Source organism: Podarcis vaucheri (assembly GCF_965113315.1).
Source record: "Podarcis vaucheri genome assembly, chromosome: 13".
Taxonomy (NCBI): Eukaryota; Metazoa; Chordata; class Lepidosauria; order Squamata; family Lacertidae; genus Podarcis; species Podarcis vaucheri.
Genome location: NC_138751.1, coordinates 27,964,933 through 27,987,736, shown reverse-complemented (window position 1 = coordinate 27,987,736; position 22,804 = coordinate 27,964,933). Strand labels below are relative to the sequence as shown.

Here is a 22,804-nt window from a genome sequence, read left to right as displayed (position 1 = left end):
ATACTAGCTGGAAGAGCCCAGCATTGCTTGGGAATTCTAACAAGCTAATAAATACTGGGATTTATAAATGAATACTATATTTTCTTAGTTTCTAGGGCTATGCATGTCCACCCTCCCCCAACTAGGGAACACCTGACCAGCCCCAAATCAATTTGGGGGCAGGCCTCATGTTTAATTAGGATTTTAAAAAACATGATATGATGAGGAGGGGGGCAAAGGAAAGAGATGCTGCAACTCCTCCCCACCCCCCGCCTCCCCACCACACTGCAGAGAGCAGAAGGGTTCAATCTGCTGGGTGTTGTTCTGTTAGCATGTTCCCTGTAGTGAGCACTATGGCAAAGCAGACTCCTGCAGCCAAAAGGACTGCAGGATTGGTGGGAGGCTCTTGAACTGCTGATGCACATGCTCATACCTGCTTGATTTCCCCTCTGTGCCCTCCTGCCCTCCACATTGTTGCCCATGTGTCCTGACTTGTGGTTCAGGCCTCAGGCACACCCACTCCGATCACTACCACTGCCAGCATCGCCTTCTCCAACTCCCTGGCCACTGCTTATCTGGCTGCCATCATCGCTGCTGCTACCACCACATTGTGGGAAGCATCCGTCTGACCTGGACCCAGCTCATTTTCCCTCCCCATCTTCTGACTTGTGCATTAGTCATTGCCACCGGGGCCATAACTGATGTTGAGAGACCAACTAACTGACCTGCAGTGGTGGTCCAGTGACTAGGTGGTTCAGTCCTGTTCAGTTTGACTGTGTGTGTGTTCCTTTGCTGGGAATAGACACACACAGCCAAACTGCTGTGTGGGGCTGTTTGAAAGCCCTCTTGAAAACAGCCCCATGCTATTATTGGTAGAAGCCGCCTGTTTCACCTTCTTCTCCCATGACAGACCTGGCTTACTCCAGGCAACCTGACTCAGGGTGATTTGTAGCTGTCTCAACCCAACTTGGTTGAAGCTCAGATCCAAATCTGGTGCACAGCCATTTTAGTTTTCTGCCAAATTTGATTAAAATCACTGCAATTTTGAAAGGTTCAGCCCACTATCTTTATTCAAAATAGCACCCCATGATATCCAAATATAGACCAAAATGTTACCCTCTATCTCAGAAACCATTATGCCAACTTGGGGGGTGATATCTTCAGAGGTGCAGTTTGGAATAGTTTTGTCTGCCATCTTGATTCAAAAGGGGCATGGCAATTTCCAAACACAGACCAAAACCCATCTCCATCTCCATCCTGGGAACCATCACAACAAATTGAGCAATGATATCTTCAAAAGTGTCCAAATCAATGGTGCTTGTAACTGTTTGGTCTTTCATAAACCAAATCCCACTCCTCAATCTTGGGAACTGTCACAGCAAATTGGGTGACAGTATCTTCAGAAGTGCCCAAATTGATGCAGTTTGGAATGATTTGGTCCATTATTCTGATTCAGAGTGGCACCTAGTTTCTAAAAGTAGGCAGAAACTAACTCCTCCATCTTGAGAACCATTGTGCCAAGTTGGGTGGGTGATATATCAATAGGTGTATGAATGCATAGAGAACAGACAGACAGACGAACTAACTTGGCAAAATACTTGGTAGAGGGGAAAGAAGGAAGAAAAGGAGATAAAAAGCCCTGCTGGATTAGACCAAAGCTCTATCAAAGCCAGCATCCTGTTCTCACAGCTGGTATTCAGAGACATACTGCCTTCAACAGTGGACATGGTACACAGCCATCCTGACTAATAGCAATTAATAGCATTATATGAATTTTAAAGCCATTAAAGTTCTCTACCATTACTACCTCTTGCAGGAGCAAATTCCACAGCTTAACTATGTACTGTGCAAAGAATTACTTCCTTTTACCTGTCCTGAATCATCAAACATTCATTGTATGACCCAGGTTCTAATCTAGTATTAGAAGACAGAAAAACCTTTCTCCAATTTTCCCACACCATGCAAGTTACCAGGAAGATGTAGAAATGTATTTTCAAAGAGTTTTAACAATCAAGTGAAAAGGCAGGGTGACAGTGTTTCTATGGAAAAGAGAAAAGCACAAGCTAATAATCAGTTGTTCCTGATTGCTCTGTTTCAGTGTATTAGCATCTAAATGACCTATTATGTCTTGCCTGGAAAGTCAATGCAGGATTCTTCTAAAGGCTATCCAAAAAAATGTAAAGTTAAGTAGGATAGTTCAGGGAATAAATGTAATAAATAAAACTTGGGAAATCCTTCATTGTTATTCACTGATGAGAGATCAATGGAGCCACTAAAGCACTGGGCTGTGAATGAATGTGTAAGAAAGTATGTACTTGAGAGTCATTGTCGGGGGGGGGGGGGTTCCACTTCAGACTCCATTGTATGTTTTCAAAATATTGGCAGCAGAATCCAAGGCATGTCTACTCAGGAGTAAGTCCCCTTTAGTTCATTGAGGCTAATTCCTATGTAATTGGGCATAGGGTTGCAGCCTTACTGAGTAATTACTTGGGAAGAGTGGGAAATGAAATGCAGCGGTAGTTGTATTTTATGATGTCTGAATCAGTTAAACACAAATGCTGTGATCCTCTTCAGGTTTATACATGTCCCTCAAAACAGATAGCTGCTAAATTATTTCAGAGAGAGGCTCAAGCTTGGATTTTGACAAATCTGTGTGGGAAAAAGATGAATAACTGTAGGAAAATTGCTGGGACTCTCATGGTGTGTGTCTGATACTGGAACCTGGAATAGGGTCATCATGTGAGGATGGTATTGTATTTGAAGGAATATTGGAGTCACCAGACTAGTTACAAAGTAGCAACAAGAGACTCAGATTCAAAGCCCCCCATTATTGGGGTTACTTGGGGCTAGTCATTATCTGTTAGTTTTGCATACTTTACAATAATAATAATAATTTCATTATTTGTACCCCACCCATGTGACTAGTTTGCCCTAGCCACAACAGAGTGGCTGTGATCATAAAACAGACGCATGGAAAACCATGTACTCTTCCTGGAGGAAAAGCAGGATATACTGTAAATGTATTAAACAGGTTAGGTACTCTTAACAAAAACAAATAAAAGATAAAAAGATAGAATAATATATTGGAATGTGTCCTTTATTTGAATGGCTATCTGGTCCAAACCTAGTTTAAAGATTAAAAAACCCTTTAAGGACAGTAAAGAGCTTGAAGTTGCCCATCAGAATTTATCACCTGGGCAGCCAACAAAGCAGGCACACAGGTTACTTGATCCGAGTCTGCCACTATGGTCTCCCCCCCAGTCCCCCCCATCTATGCATATAAATCAGCATAAGCAAATTTTATGCAAATCTTTTTCTGCCAGTGTATTTGCATGTTTTTGGTGTTAGATAAGTGGCCACCTTAACGTGGAAGCTAGGTGGCTCAAATTAATGTTGGCCTAGCCTTCATAAGCAATAGCTGAGATGGAAAACTACAAATAAAAAAATTAAAAAAGTATTGTGACCAAGCTTCCAGTCACCAGAGTCCCCATCATGAGACACACCAAGTGTTATCTTCATTTCATATATCTAATAAAGTGAGTTCTAGTCTCGAAGGCTTATGCCATTACCTACAATATATTTACTGAACTAGGCTTCATGGGAAGGGGGGAAGGGAGGGGTAGCTGCCCCCATAAGCAATAAAAATACAGAGCTGAAGTTCTCTCCCCCCCCATCCTGGCCACGCCCATGCTAGGTTTTAAGGTGCTGGAAGATTTGTTTTTTTTTTTAAGAAAAACATGTTACTGGCTTCAATCGTACAGTATTAGGGCGAGATGTGTGTAGCAATACTTGCCAGCCGTTAGTGGTGGCAGGGACTGGCTAGCGCTTTAGGAGACATTTGTGAATCCGGAGTTACTCCCCATTATCTTTGAAAAATAAATTATCCGGTTCATTGGGCTGCCAAGGGGTTGGGTGTGTGTGATATCGGTGTCACTTCAGTGTCACTCCGAAGCAGCTACTCCAGAATTATCCTGACCTGCTTGCTTCGCTTCAGCCATTTAATGCTTTAAAGGGGAGCCTCTGTTCGGGCTTCAACATGGAGGATGAAAGGGATTCGGCTAAGCAAAGGGGCGGGGAGGCGGAACAAAAAGGATTGGCTGCTCCCAGACTTTGCTTCTTCGCAACTGGCTCTTCCCATGTCAATCCAAAGCCCATTCCCGCCTCTCCCGACCAGCTCCAGAGACTTCACGGTTGCCATGGTTTCAGCCTCTTAAATCTCCCTTCGCCCGCCCCGCTCAGGGAGAGGGCGGGGCCTGAGCCGACAGCATTCCAAGCCTTGATTTATTCGCTCCAATAAAACAGATCGGTGAAGCTGAGGTGCGCGGGGTGGACGGGGGGGGGGTTACAATTGTGAAGCGTACCGGATTTTGATTGGACGGCTATTTATTCCCTCCTTGTTTCTTGGAGGAGGAGGAGGAGGCGGGAAGAGGGCGGGCAGTTTACCAGTTGGCCGGTTTTAAGCATCGATCAAAGATTCCAATTGGCCTTGGAAGATTGTCTAGCTCCGCCCCCTGAAAAAAAAGAAGCCTGGAAGGCGCGCGTAACGGGGCTTGTATCCCTGGCCTTGTCTCCCCCCCCCCCCCAACTCCTGAAAACTACCCGTCGTTCACTCGGCCGAGTGGGCGGAGCTTCAGGAGGAGGAGGAAGGAGGGAGAGAGAGCGAAGGCAAGAGCGAGCTGTAACGGAGCCAGGCCTCTTGTCTGTCTCTCTGTGCTTGCTGCGCGCGCCGCTCCCCTTGTCTTTCTCTCTCATTCGCAGCGCGTGCGGGGAACAGGCAGGGCCCCAGCGGGTGGCGAAGCGTCTCCTTCTCGAGGCCGCCAGCGCCGCGCCCCCCCCCCCGCCAGCCTCCCACGAGGCCCAGCTTCTTCGCGCGCGGGCGCGTGTGTGCGGCTGTTGCTGCTTCTCCTGCTCCTGCTGCTCCTCCTCTCGGTGCAATGTCTGCTCCTGCGACGGCCCCTGCCCCTGCGGAAGCTGCTGGCGGAGGCGGCGCTGGGGACAAGCAGCGCTCTTCCACCGCCGCCGCCGCCCCGCTCAACGTGGAAGGCATCGACCTGCTGGAGAAATGCGGCGTGTGCCGGGAGAGGCTGCGCTCCGAGCGGGACCCGCGCCTCCTGCCTTGCCTCCACACCGTCTGCAAGGAGTGCATGAAGGTCGAGCCCGCCGCCGCCGCCGCCGCAGCAGCAGCCGGCGGCAACAACAAGGATGGCCAAGGTGAGGCTGGCGGGGAAGAAGCGGGCGGCGGGGGAGAAGGAGCCCCTCCTGGCAGGGGTCGAGGCGGAGGAAGCTTGCGACGGAATGGGAGGCGGGTGCAAAAGACGTTGGCTTCTCATCCCATCCCCTTTCTCCCTTTATCGGGGGGGGCGCTTTGGTGTGGGAGGGAACGACCTTGTTTAATCCTCGTGCTCGCTAACTCGATTTATATATATATATATATATTGCAAGAAGTGGCCTTGGGAGAGTGCGCTGGGGGAGGGGGTCAGGCGTGCTGGTATAAATGGGAGTAAAAAATGGAGGAGGAGACGTGAGAGAAAAAGGTGCATGAGAGGAATGCCTTGTTTTGTACACGTTCCCCGCTCAAGAGCATATTTTGGGGTGGGGGTCGTGAGCAGGAGGAAGCGAGGGGGAGTGGAGGAAGGGACGTTGTGGAGAAGGAGGAGGATGCGTGTATGGCGGCGGCGGAGGTGCAGCGAGGGAGGCGTGGCCACGTGCATTCCGACGAGGGGGGCAGCGACGCGTATCGCGAGAAGTGCAGCTGCTGGTCTGCCTTTTTTTTATGAGGTGGGGGAAGCGACGGGTCCTTCTCTCCCCTCCTCGCCATTCCCGCCTTTTCCAGGCCCGCCCTGGTTGCGTTGAGCATTCCCACAAGGAATTTCTGCCTCCTTATCAAGGATTTGTGGGAGGGAGAGGAAGGGAATTGTAACAGATGTTGGAAGCGTAACTTTTTGTTTTAGGCATACAGTACTTAAGGTGCCTCGTTACAAGGGGGAGCGTTCTGTGGAGCGGAATTTAATTCCCTGAGTTGAATGGGGTACGCCCACAAAAAAAGAAAGCATATGAGACTTCAGTCAAAGTTGGTGAGAGAACATATGGGAAAGCATGCATAGGAGGAGTACACTGCAATGGGTTCAGAAACATCTCTAAATGGGTTAATCAAAAAGGCAGCATGCTTGCTGTTGATGTCCCTAAGAAGAGTTTTTGCACTCCAAAAGCTTGCTGCTCAACACTGTCGAGCCAGTACTGTATGGTCATTGTTCTAGAACGCAATTCATGTGATAATTGTTTCTTCCACATTAGTGAAAGTAAACCGAAGTTACATGCCAAGCTAAGATGTGCTTTTTCTTGACCCATGCTTATATTCCCAGTTCTTGATAGAATCTGCATACCCCAAGTATATTTAGGTCATTTCACTCTAGCACTAAATGAAGGTGTCCAGGTATTGGTCATGGCTTCTCAGTTCCAAGCAGTCTTAAATGAAGTTGACTATTTCAATCCTTTCAGTTTCAGGCCTGGATATTTGATTGGAAACAGCCTCAGTCACCTGGGAGGAGAAGGGGTGCCTGCTGTTAGTTTTCCTGGACCTATTCATACCACTGACTGGGGTATCCTTCCTGGTCATTTGCCTGAATTAGGCTGGGAGGGGCACTGTTTTACAATAGTGCTATGGTTGTTGGTTTTTTTTTAATGTTATAAGCTGCTTTAGGCCTCCTAGTTCCAGAAAAGTGGCATATTTTTTTTTTAAATAATGTTTTTCTCTGCCATTGGACTTAGAGAACCTTTAAATCTGCTTTGGCCAATCTAGTCCCCTCCAGATGTTTTGGACTACATCTTGGGCTAGTGGAGCAAAGGCTTCTTTAAAGGCTTGTCTCTGGCCTTGAACTTCTTGGGATGGGGAATGTTTTGTTTCCCTTCATCCAACCTCATTCTGTAACATCAACATAGCCAAGTGTTTATGGTTAGCTGCTTGGTTTATTATTTTTTGTTTCCTGTAAATTCTTTTTAAAATACTTTTATTATTTTCCAAGTACAATTCAACAATAGCCTCATTATAACAATACCAATTTATAAATACAATTATTAATACCAATTGTTCAAATATGTTTTTCTTTCCCCCAGTTGTTGCTGTTATCCATCATGCCTTGGGAGAAGCTGATATCCCATTGTTCCAGAAATTTCTCCCTTGCTCGTCATTTTGCCACTTTTAACAGCTGCAAAAATCACTGTGTCCCAATAAATAACCTGTTTTCACCATTTCCCCTCTCAGCCTGGGAAGAAGAGTGGTCTGTCGAACTGCAGATGACTCAGTAATGAATCTTATCAGTTCCTTGGCAAGTTTGCGGATTTTTCATTTTTCATCCTTCCTTTCAACTGAAGATAAATGAGCATTTATGCTTCCAATTAAATTCCAAGTCCTCTTAGCGTTATTTAGTTCACTCACTAAATAATAAAGGGGAAGGGCCAGCTCTAATTTTCCATCATAAACCTTTTGCAAAATAGAGCTTTCCCCCCTTTTATTAACTCACAAAGTTCAGTTTAATGTTATATTCCATATCTTCAGTCCTCACTTGTACAAATATAATTTGAACTAAACATTCAGAGGAAGGTTGCCAAATCATAAATGTAGAGAAGAAAACTTTAAATAAAGAAACCATAGGCTCCCCTCCCCCCACACCGTCTTTTGCACCAAATGAAGTTTTATATCAAATTCAAATCTTAAAGTCCTTGCAGTTGTTTTTCCGTTCCAGAGTTTGTGATCTCACTTCTTGTAGCACGTGCCTGTACTTTAGTCCAATTAAACACTAATTAACAGGAGAACCTCTGCTTCATAATTGCGGTTTTGGAGGGCTTTTTGCAGGCGAAGTGCTTTTGCACTCAGCTGCTTGGTCTATCAGGCAGTCTATGCATTCTACTCCTACCTACTCCCACTTCTTCTGGCATGAAGAGGGGGACTTCTGGAAGAGATCAGGGTTTCTTTGAATTGCCTTGTGATGTGGACAACCTGATGTAGCAATTTGTGGTGAAATAAACCTAAAATGTGCCCCAGTACCTTTCTTCAGGGATCCTACTGCTTGTGAAGATGTGTGTTTCTTGATTCCACAGGAGCGCCGCATGCCAGCTGAACAATCAAATTAAGATAATGTTAGTTTATTAAGTTATGATTACTACATACAAAAGAATAAGCAATATATGCAAAGTTACTGGTTTTTATATGTAATGAACTTTTAGGACAGGCGATTTCCGATAGTGTCTTGGCCCAAATCCAGGTTCACATATGGGTTCAGTTCTTTGTCTTTTCTTCATTTGCCGAAAGCTCTGCCCGATAAATCTGTTCACATATGAGAGTGCCTTTTCTGAAAGTTTTCTTAAATCAAGTCTTCCTGTGGTGGTAACTTCTGCCCTATTCATTTCTTTGAAAAGAAAACAATGTCTCTCCCTCTCCTTGGTTCTTCTTTTTTCTTAGACATTTGTCAGACTGTGATGCTAAAAACCTTATTTTTTTGCGTCAGCTCTTTATTTAATGGTCTGGCCTAAGCATACTTTTAAGTACCGTATTTTTTGCTCTATAATACGCACCAGACCATAAGACGCACCTAGTTTTTGGAGGAGGAAAACAAGAAAAAAAAAATTCTGAGTCTCAGAAGCCAGAACAGCAAGAGGATCACTGCTTAGTGAAAGCAGCAATCCCTCTTGCTGTTCTCGCTTCTGGGACAGCTGCGCAGCCTGCATTCGCTCCATAAGACGCGCACACATGTCCCCTTACTTTTTAGGAGGGAAAAAGTGAGTCTTATAGAGCAAAAAATACGGTATGTGCCAAGTGGCATTTAAGCTATTTATTTGATTTCAAACTGCTTTTAGCTATGATTTTGCCTAGCCCTTAGAGCAGTGTTTCCCAACCTTGGGCCTCCAGCTGTTTTTGGACTACAACTCCCATCATCCCTAGCTAGCAAGACCAGTGGTCAGGGATGATGGGAATTGTAGTTCAAAAACAGCTGGAGGCCCAAGGTTGGGAAACACTGCCTTAGAGTAACCCCCTGTTTATCCAAAGTTTACCCAAAGTTTGATTGGCCTTATTATGTGAGTATGTACATCTTATTCTGATGCTGGAATAAGACAAATAATGGAAGCTATCTGCTTTGTTTTCTCGTCTTCTCCAAAATAGAGCAGGAGCGAGAGGATTCCTTTGCCCAGATGTCCTCTGGTGAGAATGCAGGAGTGGCCTGGAGCCTTGTCTGCTTACGCAAGGGAAGCATACCCCCCTTAAGTAAACAAACCTCCCTCTGAGAAATCTCAGCCTTTCTTCCAAGTCCTCTGGTAGTTCTGGAGGAAAAATGCAAAGACTTCTCTTACTCACAGAACACTTCGGATAGCTTGCTTTGCTTCTTTCTTAGATCCCTCTGGCAAACAAGAGAAACCAGAGTGAGAGGTGAGATCTTTCAGGACGCTTTGGTCAAGGAAAAGGAACATCTAGAGGTTTCTGTCCTCAGAAACTCACAGCAAACAAAGATTTATTATTCTGGTTCATTTTTATTCTGCCATCCTATCACTGGTGCACAGTGGCAGCCAGACAAGCTTTCTTAGTGGTGGCCCTCCCTGTTGTGCATGCAAATACACATAAGCAACTTTAGGATTGCATTCCTTGAGGGCACATCTTGGAGTAGAAAAGGAAGAATTCAAATCCCCCTAAACAATAAACAGTGGTGCAGTAATTTTGATGCTGGGCTTAGTGGTCTTAAGGGGTCCTTCTCTCATTAGTCAAGTGTATTGCTTCATTCACTCTAAAATGTGGTAAGCTAGCTCAGATGCATTTGGGAGTGGGACCCACCTTCCGCGCCAGAGTCCTTTCCTGACAGCTTTAATACCTCATATACTTTTTTGGGAGGGGGCAGACCTTCAAAGCAGCAGCTGGATACTCCTAGGAAACTAGGCAATTGAAAATTATTTTACCTTGAGTGCTCTTCTTTTTCTTTTTTGCATGATAAATTTTTATTGATATTTATACATATATACATATAACCCTATACAAGGTCCAATACTTAAGTTACGCATAATATATCCATTCCATGAATCATAAGTACATTTGTTTTAGGCTCTGCTGAGCCTTGGACTTCCTTCCACTCCTTTGGTAAGTATCGAATAGACTCTATAGTCACGTATTTTATCTCTTTTACATAGTAGCCTTTTACTGTTAAGAGTTATTCCAGACCCTCCAGTGTCGTTTAAATTTTGGTCCCAATATATATCCAGTATTTAATCCAGTTGTCGTGAAATTTCAGGACAGAGTGCTCTTCTTTTTCTTGACTTGAAATGCAGCTGATCTAAATGAAGAGTGGGGGGGAGTTAATTGATTTCTGTCTTTTACTGATTTACAAAAGGAAGGGTTTGATCTGCCTTTGATATGATCCTTCTGCCACCAGTGCAGCTTCAGTGAAGATAGAACTGAATTTAATTCTTGAGTAGAATGTTTGCCAAGTTGGCCTTGAATTGTGAAAGCAGAAACCACCAGCTACTCCCTCTGATAAGATTCTGCAGCAGTCTGGGAGCTAGACCTCTTTTCTCCCACATAGTCCTCCCCCCTCCGCCAAAAGAAACCAGCTATTGAATTGCAATTGGTGGGAAATGGTGGGGAAACTTAGCAAAAGTTAGCATTTTAACTGGTTTACCTCTGGTCTTTATACATTTGTGATCTCTATGCTAATGTTTTCTCTCTCCACATTTGTTTACAAACCTGGCAAACTGGGAAAGCATTGCATACATCTAGTCCCTGAAAGCTTTTGACATAATAAATTTGATAGTCTTTCAAGTACTACAAGTCCTTAGTTTTCTTTTTGCTACAAGAGACTAAAACAGTCACTCCAAAAGCTAGAATGTTATCAGTTTCCGGCTGCTATCCAAAAGAAGACGAATAGCAATTTTCGGCTTTGTTTATGAGAGTAAAGAACAGTGCTTTCTCTAAATAGGGGCCTGTTTATGTTGTATGTGGCACTGTTTTCTGATTAAGGAAGGGAGAGTATATTAGTACTGCTCTGTTTACTATAGAATTGGTAGTTCTTTTAAAGATGGAGAATTCTTAATTTTGTATCTATCCAGGATTCAAATAGTTCAGATGTATGGGAGCATAACGTTACTGTTTGCTCCTAAATACCATGCTCATGTTAACAGCTGTGTGCTTCATTACCTAAATGCTTTTTGGCTTGTATTTGAATCAGCTGTGACTGAAACCCTTTCAGCTTGCTTTGGGAGCTATTGAAAAATTGGTTATTTGGGGAAATGGAGCCAGAGAACTTCCAAATCCAATCTTCCCCATTGGGAAATGATGTTTCTGAGTGTAGTTGGGAGCATCATTCCCACACTAGTAAGATTTTTACCCTTCTGGTTAACACTCTTCCTGTAGGTTTCTCATTCCTCTGGAACACGTTTGTGGGGAAATTGGCTGGGAAGGCCAGGCAGCTATTGGAGAAACAGCTACATTTTGAATTGACCTGAATTCAGAGGTGTTTAGTTCAAAATAGGCTTTTCAAACTGGGGGGATTCAATTTGTGCCTCCCCCTGTCCCCAGTTTGAAGCTAAAGCTGCAACAAATGAGTCTATACAGTGGTGCCTCGGGTTCCGCTAACCCAGAAATAGTACCTCGGGTTAAGAATTTTGCTTCAGGATGAGAACAGAAATCGTGTGGCGGCAGTGGCGAAAGGCCCCATTAGCTAAAGTGGTGCTTCAGGTTAAGAACAGTTTCAGGTTAAGAACAGACCTCCAGAACAAATTAAGTTCTTAACCTGTGGTACCACTGTATATGAAAACAAAGGTTAGAGTGGTCTTTAAAATGTCGTCACAGAACCCCTTTTTTGCCATCCTTTGGCCCAGATGCTGGCTGCTTGCCTCTTCATCCTCCAGGCCAGGAACGGGGAACCTGTAACCCTCCATATGTTGTTTGACTCATCTCTCATTGGTCCTACTGTTTGGGGCTGAAGGGAATTGAGATCCTACAAAATTTGGAGGGGCATAAGTTTCCCATCCTAGCTCTAGGAGGTAAGAGTTTCTTAAGAACTAGGAGGTACCTTCCACTCTCCCGGTCTCTCTCCTGCCTCCACAATTTATTGTTATAGGGTCCAGGCTTAGTTGAAGGAGAAAACCTAATTTTCCTTGCCTTGAATCCATTTTGTAGCTTAGCGTATGTGCATGAATGTTAGCTAACTACTTTCAGGAGAAGTATGCTTATAGATAGTAACTATGTAGTAATCAGAATTCTGATGAACTAGTAGATTTTCTGAACTAGTCCCTAGATGTTGTTGGACTACAGCTCCCACCATTCCTAGCCAGCAGGACCAGTGGTCAAGGATGATGGGGAGTTGTAGTTAAGATGGGGACCCAAGGTCAAGAAAGGTGAGCTGGAGGAATGCAAGTAATCAGCAGGGTCGAATGACTGCTAATCTCAGAAGAATGGAATCTGTTGCAGAGGAGTTAAGTTAATGAATGAGACATTAATTAAAAGTTAATTAATAAGAATGGATGTGAAGGACTTTGAAAATTCCTGATTGGCTTCAGTTTGCCTCAGTGCGTTGTGATTGCTGTAATCTTGTTGTAGTCATATGATTGGCTAATAGTAGTGCATACAGAAATGCTTAAGAATGCTGTCTTCTCATACAATGAGCAGTCGGAGACTGTCATCATGTGCGCTCATCACAATAAGGTCTAGCTTCATTTAAAGCCTGCATCTGGCTTTCTTTTGGTGACCCCAGGCAAACGGATTCCTAATCCCCCCCCATCATACTATGATTTTAGTTCTAAAGGGCTTTGTCTTCCCAGCTAATTATTATTTCTGCATTTTGCCAATGTGGTAGGATGGTTACAGCACTGGAGTGGGAAGACTTGGGCTCAAATCTCTCTACCTGCCCATGAAGATGATTGAGGGACCTTGAGATGGATATTCTCTCTTCCTAACCTGCCTCTCAGGGTGGTTGTGAGGATAAAATGAGGGGTTGGCACACACGTACAATAGCACGAGCTTCTTGGAGTAAGATGGGATAAAAATGTAATTTAAGTGAAGCTTTTAAAAAGGTACCTTAAAACGTCTAGGACAGATAGTTTACAAGCTTGGCTTTCATTTCTCAGAAATGGGGAGCAGCCATTGCCTCTTCATCCCAGAATCCTTGGTGGGTAACCTGATACCCTAAACACCTGGGAGGGATTTGCTTATCCTGCAATCTTCATCTTGGAAGTGAGCCTACAAGCTGACCCCATGGCTACAATAGGCTGTTTAATTTTTCTACCTTACACCCTTGTGCAAATTAATTGAAACAAAGCAAAAGCATGTTTTCTATCTTACTCGTAATCCTGTACTCAAAACAAACACGGAAAGTCAGTTTTAATAATGCAATCGTTACGTCAGCAGCTACTGTATTGCATTCTGTCCGACCACTGTAGTGTATGATGCAATCATTACGTCAGCAGCTACAGTATTTCAGCTTTTAGAAACCTGACCAGATGTGATTCAACCGCTGTTTGAGATGGATGTGACACCTAGGAAACGTATGAAGATCGTAACTCTGCACGAACACACAGCTAAGACGTATCGAGAGATTGCTTCAGTAGTTGGTGTGAGCTTAGCAACTGTCAGCTGTGTCATCAAGTTGAAGCAGGAAACCGGATCGGTTTCTCCTAAACGTAAAGGAAAGTGTGGTCGTAAGTAGAAATCAACTCCTAGAGATGATGCTTACTTGCTTAGACAAAGCAAAAAGGATCCCCACAAGACGAGTGATGCATTGAATATGGATTTGAAGGAGAAAGGAATTAAAATCAGTTCCTCTACAATTCGCAGACGCCTTATTGTGGTCAAACAAAAAGCCGGAAGACCAGTCAATAAACAGCTTTTAACCAAAAAAATGAAAGAAAAGTGGTATAAACGGGCAAAAAAGTACAAGGAATGGATGAAAGACCAGTGGAGAAAAGTCCTCTTCACCGGCGAAAGCCATTTCTTTGTACAGGGTCAGCGAAGTCCACATGTTCGAAGCTCACAGGGAGAGAAGCTTCATGGTTGCCACATTGGACCTAGCCTCCTGTCACACATCGAAAGTGGTGAAGAAATTCACGGCAGAGTAGCAAATACAGGTGCTTGATTGGCCATGGAATTCCCCGGATGTAAATCCTACTAAATTCATTGTTTGTTTCAATTAATTTGCACAAGGTATATATTTCACTTGTTTCTTCCCAGCTCCTGCTTTGTGTAATATCTTGCCGAATGAAGAGTTCCAGAGAACTCTAGCATTCTGTAGTTTTGTGACATTTTGTAAAGTACTGGTGAGCTGCAGTTTGTAAACATTTCTGAATGTTCCCTAGTGTGATAGTTCCATGAAAACAGGAAACAAGTGCATGAGGGGGAAGGCTGGGCTAGAAATTGGAGTCTAATTTTTATATTTGCAGGCTTTTGTGTTTTGTTTTGTTTTGTTTGCACGAGGCAACATTCAGAAGCCGTATCCCTCACCTACAACCTGAAATGATACAATTTCTCTTCTGCCTCATTCTCCATATTTCAGGCGCAGTAGAACATGCTTTTGGGGTTTGTAGTAAAAGTACCCTAAATGTTCAGGACTGCACAAGATCACCAAGTCAACATTTAACTTTCTATTTACGCTTCATACTGGAGAAATGGAAATATTTGTAAAATATTTTAATATCTTAAGTGCTTTAAGATCAACAAAGTTCTTGTGACACTTTATGCCTTAAGAATAGTTTATTATAACATTAAGTTTTCATGGATATCAGTAGACTTCATCAGACACATGGAGCATTATCCATAGTTTCTGGTATATACATATGGTTTGGAGTGGAATTGTAACTGGTGAGTTTAGAGGGCATTAAATGCAGAAACTCAGAAAACACTCTTTCAAATTGTATGTATAAAGCAGGATGTTTCTGGCACATGGTGAAATGGACTGTAATCCATGAATGCTTGTGCCACTATTAGTTCATTAATCTTTAAGTTGCCAAAAGGTGGTTCTTTCATTTTGCTGCAACAGTATGGCACAGCTATCCCCCAAGGAAAATGCTTTTAGGAAAGGAGTGCGGAACTTTGGGCCTTCCAGATGTTATATGACTACAACTCCATCCCTATTTGCTGAGGTTTACTGTGAGTTGCAGTTGTCCATTGGCTCCAGTTAGCATTAGGAGAATGTTTAGTGGTGGTGGTCCAGAGATGATGATGTAGTTCTGCAACATCTTGTTGGGTAACAAGTTATGCAGAACTCTCTTCAAAAATGAAACAAGACTCTTGAGAAATGTGCCTTTGTTCCCTGAGCTTTCTCTGTTCCTAAAGGAAATGCCAAGGTTTTCATGTAGGGGGGTTTCCTTATCACCCAGCCATTCTTTCTCCCTGTAGCTTAAGGGCAACTTTGTGTTCCTTTAAGTGTGTGAAGATTGATGACTCCCACCTCAACCCCATGAGTTTCCTGAGAAGTGGAGAGAAAGGAGATAAGGGCTTTCCATTAAGAATTGCTGAGCAATTGTAAAGCAAATGAAGACAAGATGGGGGATTTAGCTGAAGATGAGGATATCTTTAGCCAGGGCTCCCATTCAGCTGGAGTAAATGATGTGGACAAAAGACTTTGGAATGGTCTTCACTAGCAAAACACAGAACCAGTTAAATTGAAAAGCAGCCTACAAGAGTTGTTTCCTTCTAGCAAAAGTCAAAACCAAACCAAACCAAACCCCTTCTACTCAATTAGAGAGGGCAATTTGACAAAACCCTGTGTCTTTATAAATGTGTGAACAACTTGTGCTTCAGAGAATTTATTTGGTTCTTTTTCAGTTTGTGGTATATGGATGGTTATAACCAGCCATAGCAAAACAGAAGTACCAACCTTCTTATTTGGCAGGGCTTTGTGTACAAGACAGGGAAAAGGGGGTAATCTACCACTGGTGGGCTAAAATTGTATTTTAGCACATGCCTTCTTAAATAGCTTATTTTTTTGTGGGGTGGTTGTGGTGGTGTTGCACATACCATTTGAACAAAATATATTTTTTTTTGTCCTGCACTAGCTAATTGACTTACGTGCTATTTGAACACATGGTAGCACCACACAGAATTATAGTCCTGCTGTTGTCCCTTTATGCATTTTCTGCTCTTTTCTCTCTCTTTTTTGGGCTTGCCCTCAAGCTAAAATAGAGGGCTGCTTTGTCTACATTTCAGTAAATTAGTCCTTATTGCTTAAGAGCCTGAACTAACTTTCCTATTGACGACTTCTAAGAATATAAAATAAATGTGTAAGATTCGCTCAGCTCAGGAATACTTCCTGTGTTCCACATATTCAGAAAGCAGAATTGAAGCTCAATGTAAATACAGCCTTCTTGTTATCTCAGTGGAAGAATGATGTCATGCTTGGCCCAGGGCCATTGTTTCAAAGCGCTGTTTTTTGGTCTTGTAGTCTAGCCTTTAGAAATAATGGTGAAACAAAATTCATTGAGAGTACAGACTTGCATTTTATTAAAAAATAATTGAAATGGAAAGATCCATCTCTGCTTACTATATCCATCAGCTGCCATGTACCATCATTTGTCCCCTTGAGGCTTTTGAACCCAACTACCCTGTTAGGAAGACCAGGAGGACAGTCTACCCTGGTGGGCACTGGCATCTTCTGGGGCTTTGTAGCCCTGGCTGCTGTGATGGGAAGTGACCAGCCAGCAGATTCCAGCTAGGCCCCAGATGGCCCACTGTATCCAGTATAAGTCATGCTCTGAGGAAGCTTATTGAAATGAATAGAAATAGCAAGCTTAGGTCTGGGCTGAGTGGGTTTTAGATACAATCCTGTAAGTTCGTCTCAAGGCTGTGTTACAGCTACTTTTAGAAAGGTTAGATTTAAAGCCTGTTTTTAAAGCTTTGAACAGCATGTTTTTCATCAAAGCTGGTTGTTAAAAGGACCTTGTAAACATTTAAGAATTTGTAGCCTGGCCTTGCTTGTCCTCTTCCCTTCCCAATACAGTTGTACCTTGGTTTTTGAACAACTTAGTTCTCGAACGTTTTGGCTCCCGAACGTTGCAAACCTGGAAGTGAGTGTTCAGTTTGCGAGCAATTTTTGGAAGCTGAACGTCCGATGGGGCATCCACACCTTCTGACTGAAGCTCCTGCAACCAATCAGAAGCCGTGCTTTGGTTTTGGAAGTCGAACAGACTTTTGGAACGGATTCAGTTCAACTTCCAAGATACAACTGTAATACCCGCCCCCGGTGCTTTGTGTTCTTTTTCTGAGATTGTAAGCCTGAGGGCAGGGACTGTTGCCTTGTTGTTTTGTTTGTCAATCACTCTGGAAACCCACTCTGGCTGAAGAGTGGGTTATAAAATGCTATAAATTATGTATTTAACCCTGAAGATTCAGGATGAGTTGGAGCACTAAATTAAAACAGACGTTTAACAGTGGTAGTCGGTAGGCCTTGTGATGTTAGCGAAGGAGCCTGACCTTTTCCACTTTAATCTGTAGTCCTGGGAGCATCTTGGTGTGGATCACAAAACAGGCCAGTGCAGAGAGGCCTACTTTTGAGTAGGCATAGGCAGGATTGTGCTGTGAGATTTACTACCCAAGGGCACTCCTGGATTATACCTTCATTTCAAGTTTTGTGTTGCCATGGTGGCTAGGATCATTTTCAACATAGCACATTTAGGGCTGCTTTTGGTCCATCTCTACTAGGGATTGATGCCCTTCTCCATCTCAGAAGCTTTGCCTTTAGTTTTTCTCCCCCTTTCCCCTCCACGTTTCCTCACCTCAGCTCAGCTCTGTAGCCTCATGAATGCTTCCTCCCCTGTTCATATGGTGATTGCACAAATGCTCCTGCTGCTGATCTTTTGGTTTGCAGCAATAAAATTGATAAATTAGGCTTCCTTTTGTTTCCTCTTGGTGGGTGGCACTCAAGTGTTAGAAACTCAGGTATGTAAGCTAATAACAAAATGGCACTTTAAACCTAGGGTGCAGTTGTCACCACAGAATGCCTAGGCACATTTTTTTTGGTGAATTTTTTTGGTGAAATCTATTATGTATTATTGCGGTGTGGGTGGCACTGTGGTCTAAACCACAGAGCCTAGGGCTTGCTGATCGGGAGGTCGGCGGTTCGAATCCCTGCGACAGGGTGAGCTCCCGTTGCTTGTTCCCACCTGCTGCCAATCAGTTCGAAATCACGTCAAAGTGCAAGTAGATATATAGGTACCGCTCTGGCGGGAAGGTAAATGTGCGCTTATTCTGGTTCGCCAGAAGCAGCTTAGTCATGCTGGCCACATGACCTGGAAGCTGTCTGCGGACAAATGCCGGCTCCCTCGGCCAGTAAAGCGAGATGAGCGCCGCAACCCCAGGGCCGTCCACGACTGGACTTAATGGGCAGGGGTCCCTTTACCTTTACTTTTTTATTATATATTATTATTCATTTCATTTCAATACCACTTTATATTTTAAATGAAATAAAATCTCAAAGCTGTTTATAACACATTAAAACATCAAATGAAGCAATCTAGAATGAAATGAATTCAAGCTTCAAAGAAAATATTGCTTTCCCCATATTTATTTACCGTCTTAATGTATATAGCTGCCCCATAGCAGAATTACTCCAGGAAGCCAGTGTAGTGGTTTTAGAGTGTCGGACTCAGACCTGGGAGATCAGGGTTCAAATCTCCACTCAGTCATATAGCTCACTGGGTGACCCTGGACAGGTCACAATCTCTTAACTTACCTCACTGGGTCATTGTAGGGATTAACTGAGAAGGGTGGGTGGGTGAACCATACACTCAGTGAAGAAAAAGGTGGGATATAAATGCAGTGAATAAGCTCTTCTGCATACTTGCTTAAGAAAGCTGGAGAGGCCAGCCAGATGGAGATGTCAGCCGCCAACCTGGCATCGAGAGATCGCCACATGTTCACAATTGGACCTGTGCCATGGGTGTGGCCAAGGGGTGTGTGTGTGTGGGAGCTGCCCCCCTAAATCCATAAAAACATAGCTAACTGAGGTTCTCCCCCCTTCTAACAAAAATGCTGTCTAACCCATGACCCGTGCCAATTGGAGAATGTACTTGGCAACTGGCTACTTTATAAGACCGTGGCGACTTCTGTTCTCTGGCCTGTCTCCTGAACCGAGGAGGGCAGCCTTCAGCAGGGTGGCAAGAGAACATGGGTTGAGTGGCAAACAATAGTCTGCAGGCATCATTTCTCTGCAGAACTGAATTCATTCTTGGAATCAGATGCTTCAAAGACGCCCTGAGAAATTACAGCTGATAACTTGCAGGAGAAAGCTATATATTTATCCTCAAAAGTATATAGGGCTCCTTGAGGGAGTGCTCCCCTTCATTATTGCCATACTTTTGCTTGGCGCCTCTGCCCCCTCCAAGCAACCTGAGTTGCCCACTGTTTGCATCGGCCAGATAATTCTGGGAAGTTGGCCTATTGTATGTTTCTAGAATCTTTTTGGAGGTCTCATTTAAACTGGTGGCTATTGCCCATAGTTGTATCTCATGTTAATGCTAAGCTTTGCAGAACAAAGGTTTGTACAGTAGCTTTCCCTTAAAAGAGAATTGTTTTCTAGTAATATCTGCTAGTATAAAACAAAGGCTGTGCTTACTGACGATCTTGTCTGTGATTGTGCCTGGAGAGTACTGAGGTGTATGGTCAGAACTAGCCAAAACATTTTTCCCTTAATATACTTGCTTGCATATTAGTTGCTAGACTTTCTTGTTCCAACAGGCTTTCAGGAATTGACAGCTTTTAATCAAACGGCTGGTGCTGTGCTGTTTTTATTGTAATTATTTGTATGCTTTAAGCAGATTTTATAGAGTGTTTGTAGTTTAAATTCTATCAATATTTTATTGTTTTTTTAATTACTGTCTTCCAACGTTTTTAGTGGTTCTTTTTATCTGTAAACTGCTTTCTGTCTGTCAGGGAGGAAAAAGGCGGAGAATAATAATAATAATAATAATAATAATAATAATAATAATAATAATAATTAATAGTGTATCTCAGTATGAAATAGTGTGGCTTAGCTGCCAATTGTTGTCATTCTGGCTGTTACTTGGTTTTGTAAAGATGACAACATTGTGAATACTTTGATGGTGAAATAAGATGTGGTAAATATACAAGTATTTATTGATTCTAAAAATTTTGCTTTAATGTTGGAATTGTGGTGTGAACTGCTCTGGAAATAACAAAAATTTACGCAAATATGTTTCACATTTTTTAAAAGTAAGTGCAAACTGGTGTATAGTGGTACCTTGGGTTACAAACTTAATTCATTCTGGAGGTCTGTTCTTACACCGAAACCGTTCTTAACCTGAGGCACGCTATCGCTAATGGGGCCTCCTGCTACCGCCACGCTGCCAGTGCGCGATTTCCGTTCTCATCCTGGGGCAAAGTTTGTAACCCAAGGTACTACGTCCAGACTAGCAGAGTTTGTAACCCGAGGTACGACTGTAGTTGGTTATAGGTTGTGGGGGAAACGTGGATTGTGAAATGGGCAGCTTTGGAATCTTGGGTTAGATGGATCCTTGCACACACGCATGTGTGAAATACACGCACAGGGGAAATGAATGAAAGACTTGACTTGCTTGTTGTACTAATAACTGGTTGCTTATAATTTGTATATTGTGGTCAGTGCTGTACACAAAACAAGACAGTCCCTGCCTATGATGTTAGTCTAAAAGCATGAGATGAAAAGGAAAGTAGGATAGAGGGGCACCAGTTTTTAAAGTTTCTGAGTCGTTAATATGACCACCGAAATGAAAGCAGTTGACCTAATCTTTACATGTGAGCTGCTGGTGTGGCTCTTCCATTTCATCCTCTGTAACCATTTGTAAAACAGGTATATTTGGTTATATCTTTCTGATATAGAGGGAAATCAAGGCAGCAGGGGATTTGGGGAGTGTGTGAGAGAGAGAGCATTTGCGCAAGCGAGCACCCCTCCCCCACTTTTCAGGTTGCAGTGATGGCTGCTGACCTGGCAAGGCAGATGAGTAATGGGAGAACAGTTCAGAAGCATTGACGTGTGTCTTATCATTGCTTCTCTCTTATCTGCAAACCCACCTTATCCTGAAATGGCTGCACAAATATGGCTAACAGGCTAGACAACGTAGAGGAGACTGGTTCTGCAAGGTGCTTTTGTGGGTCTTCCATTTTTATTTCTACAAGGCAGTTTACAAGCATATATCCTTTTGTTTAAAAAATGTAAAAATCATGATAAGCACAACCCCCCAACCCCCGCAGGTAGGCTTATAAGCAATACAAAACGTAGATTCTCCAAGGCAGAGACTTTTTTATCTAGCTGGAAAAGGCTGTTAAAATTAAACAAAAAATGTCTTAAATTGTTTCCAGAAAATACAGATAAGTGTGTTCCTGTGGGTCGTGCCTGATGTTTGCGTTGTGCTTCTCTTTGCAGTGGTTGACTGCCCAGTGTGCAAGCACCAGTGTTACCTAAAAGACATAGTGGAGAACTACTTCCTGCAGGATGGTGCAACAGAGTCTTTTGGGGATGCCAGAGAAGCTAACCAGGTAATAGGGTCACCCCCCCCAAAAAAGTATCTCATTCCAATGTTTCTTTGCTCGGTCTTTGGATGTTCCTTGGCTGTTTCTGCCTCTACGATTGGGGTGGTTGGAGGAAAAAGACTCTGTTGTTCTTAATGGATAATTAACCATGTGCCTTTTCCTATCAGTGCTGCACCAGCTGTGAAGACAATGCCCCGGCCACCAGCTACTGTGTGGAGTGCCAAGAGCCCCTGTGCGAGACTTGCGTGGAGGCTCACCAGAGAGTGAAGTACACTAAGGAACACACTGTCCGGTCCACAGGTAAGTTGTCAGCATAGGGAGAAGGTCTTTTGGGCTGCAAAGGTTCACTGTCATGGGTGTTTGGTGGAAACGTCTGTCAGGCTTCAGGGAATCTGCTTCCTCCCTTCCTTGGCAGCAGAGAAGCAGAAAAAAGGAAAAGGAGTCTTCTTACCAGTTAGAAACTTTTAATGATCACAGCGAGAGAACAAAGAATCCATTGGGGTGCTTCCATTTAAGAGTTCCACCCCATGACTCCCTAGTCACCCATGTCACTACTGCATCTTGTAACCTGAGCTCATACCCTCTGTGCTTTCTGTTCTGCCACCTTCTGAGCTCTTATTGTTCTTGGCCTGAGCAGAGGAATGCTTTCCAGAGACAGTTAATCTGTTAACCCTCTCTCTCCCAGTTTTTCTTCTCCTAGCTGTTCCCCATCCAGTATTTCCCAGCTTCTCCCTTCTGAACTATGTTCCTCTGCAAACCACTGTTCCAAATCTATACTGTCTTACTGTTCCTGGGAAGATTCAGGACCCTGATCAGGAGCAGGGGGAGGCTCCCACTATTCCTCCTCCGTGCGGCCCTCCTCAGCACGGTCCCCGACAATGTCCAAGGGAGTTGAGAGAAACATTGTTTGTCTGAAACTAGTGCTGCTGGCCCTGGCATGGTGGGCGCAAATGCCATGGTTTTCTCTCTCCCACCCACATCATGCTGCATCTGTTGAGGTGTGTGCCTTGCAAGTGTAAACAGGCTGTCCTCTGCTTCTTGCTAGGCTCTTCCAAATCCCAGGAGAGAGAGAAGACAGTGTACTGCTCCGTCCACAAGCATGAGCCCCTGGTGCTGTTCTGCGACACTTGCGACACCCTCACCTGCCGGGACTGCCAGCTGAATGTGCACAAGGATCACCAGTAAGCATTCCTGCTGGCTATGTAGAAACATACCTGTCAATCTAGAATGATGCCTTCTGCTGCTGCTGCCTGAGATGAACTGTGGAGTTCATCAGCCGACGCCACCCTTCTCCAACCCAGTGTCCTGCAGATGTTTTGGACTGCCACTCAA

General features: G+C 43.7%; 1 protein-coding gene across 3 annotated transcripts in view; it reads left to right on the top strand.

Annotated features, from left to right (window-relative positions):
• Positions 1-4,593: 4,593 nt before the first annotated feature.
• Positions 4,594-22,804, top strand: part of TRIM28 (tripartite motif containing 28) — a 32,616-nt gene continuing 14,405 nt past the window's right edge. For 2 of the 3 annotated variants that reach the window (XM_082195721.1, XM_082195720.1), the window contains exons 1-4: positions 4,594-5,190; positions 21,366-21,478; positions 21,640-21,772; positions 22,518-22,653. In XM_082195721.1, coding sequence (XP_082051847.1) covers positions 4,914-5,190; positions 21,366-21,478; positions 21,640-21,772; positions 22,518-22,653 — 659 coding nt within the window. In that variant the 5' untranslated portion in view covers positions 4,594-4,913. The remainder of the gene's footprint in view (positions 5,191-21,365; positions 21,479-21,639; positions 21,773-22,517; positions 22,654-22,804) is intronic. The other variant, XM_082195722.1, reaches the window with a different exon arrangement.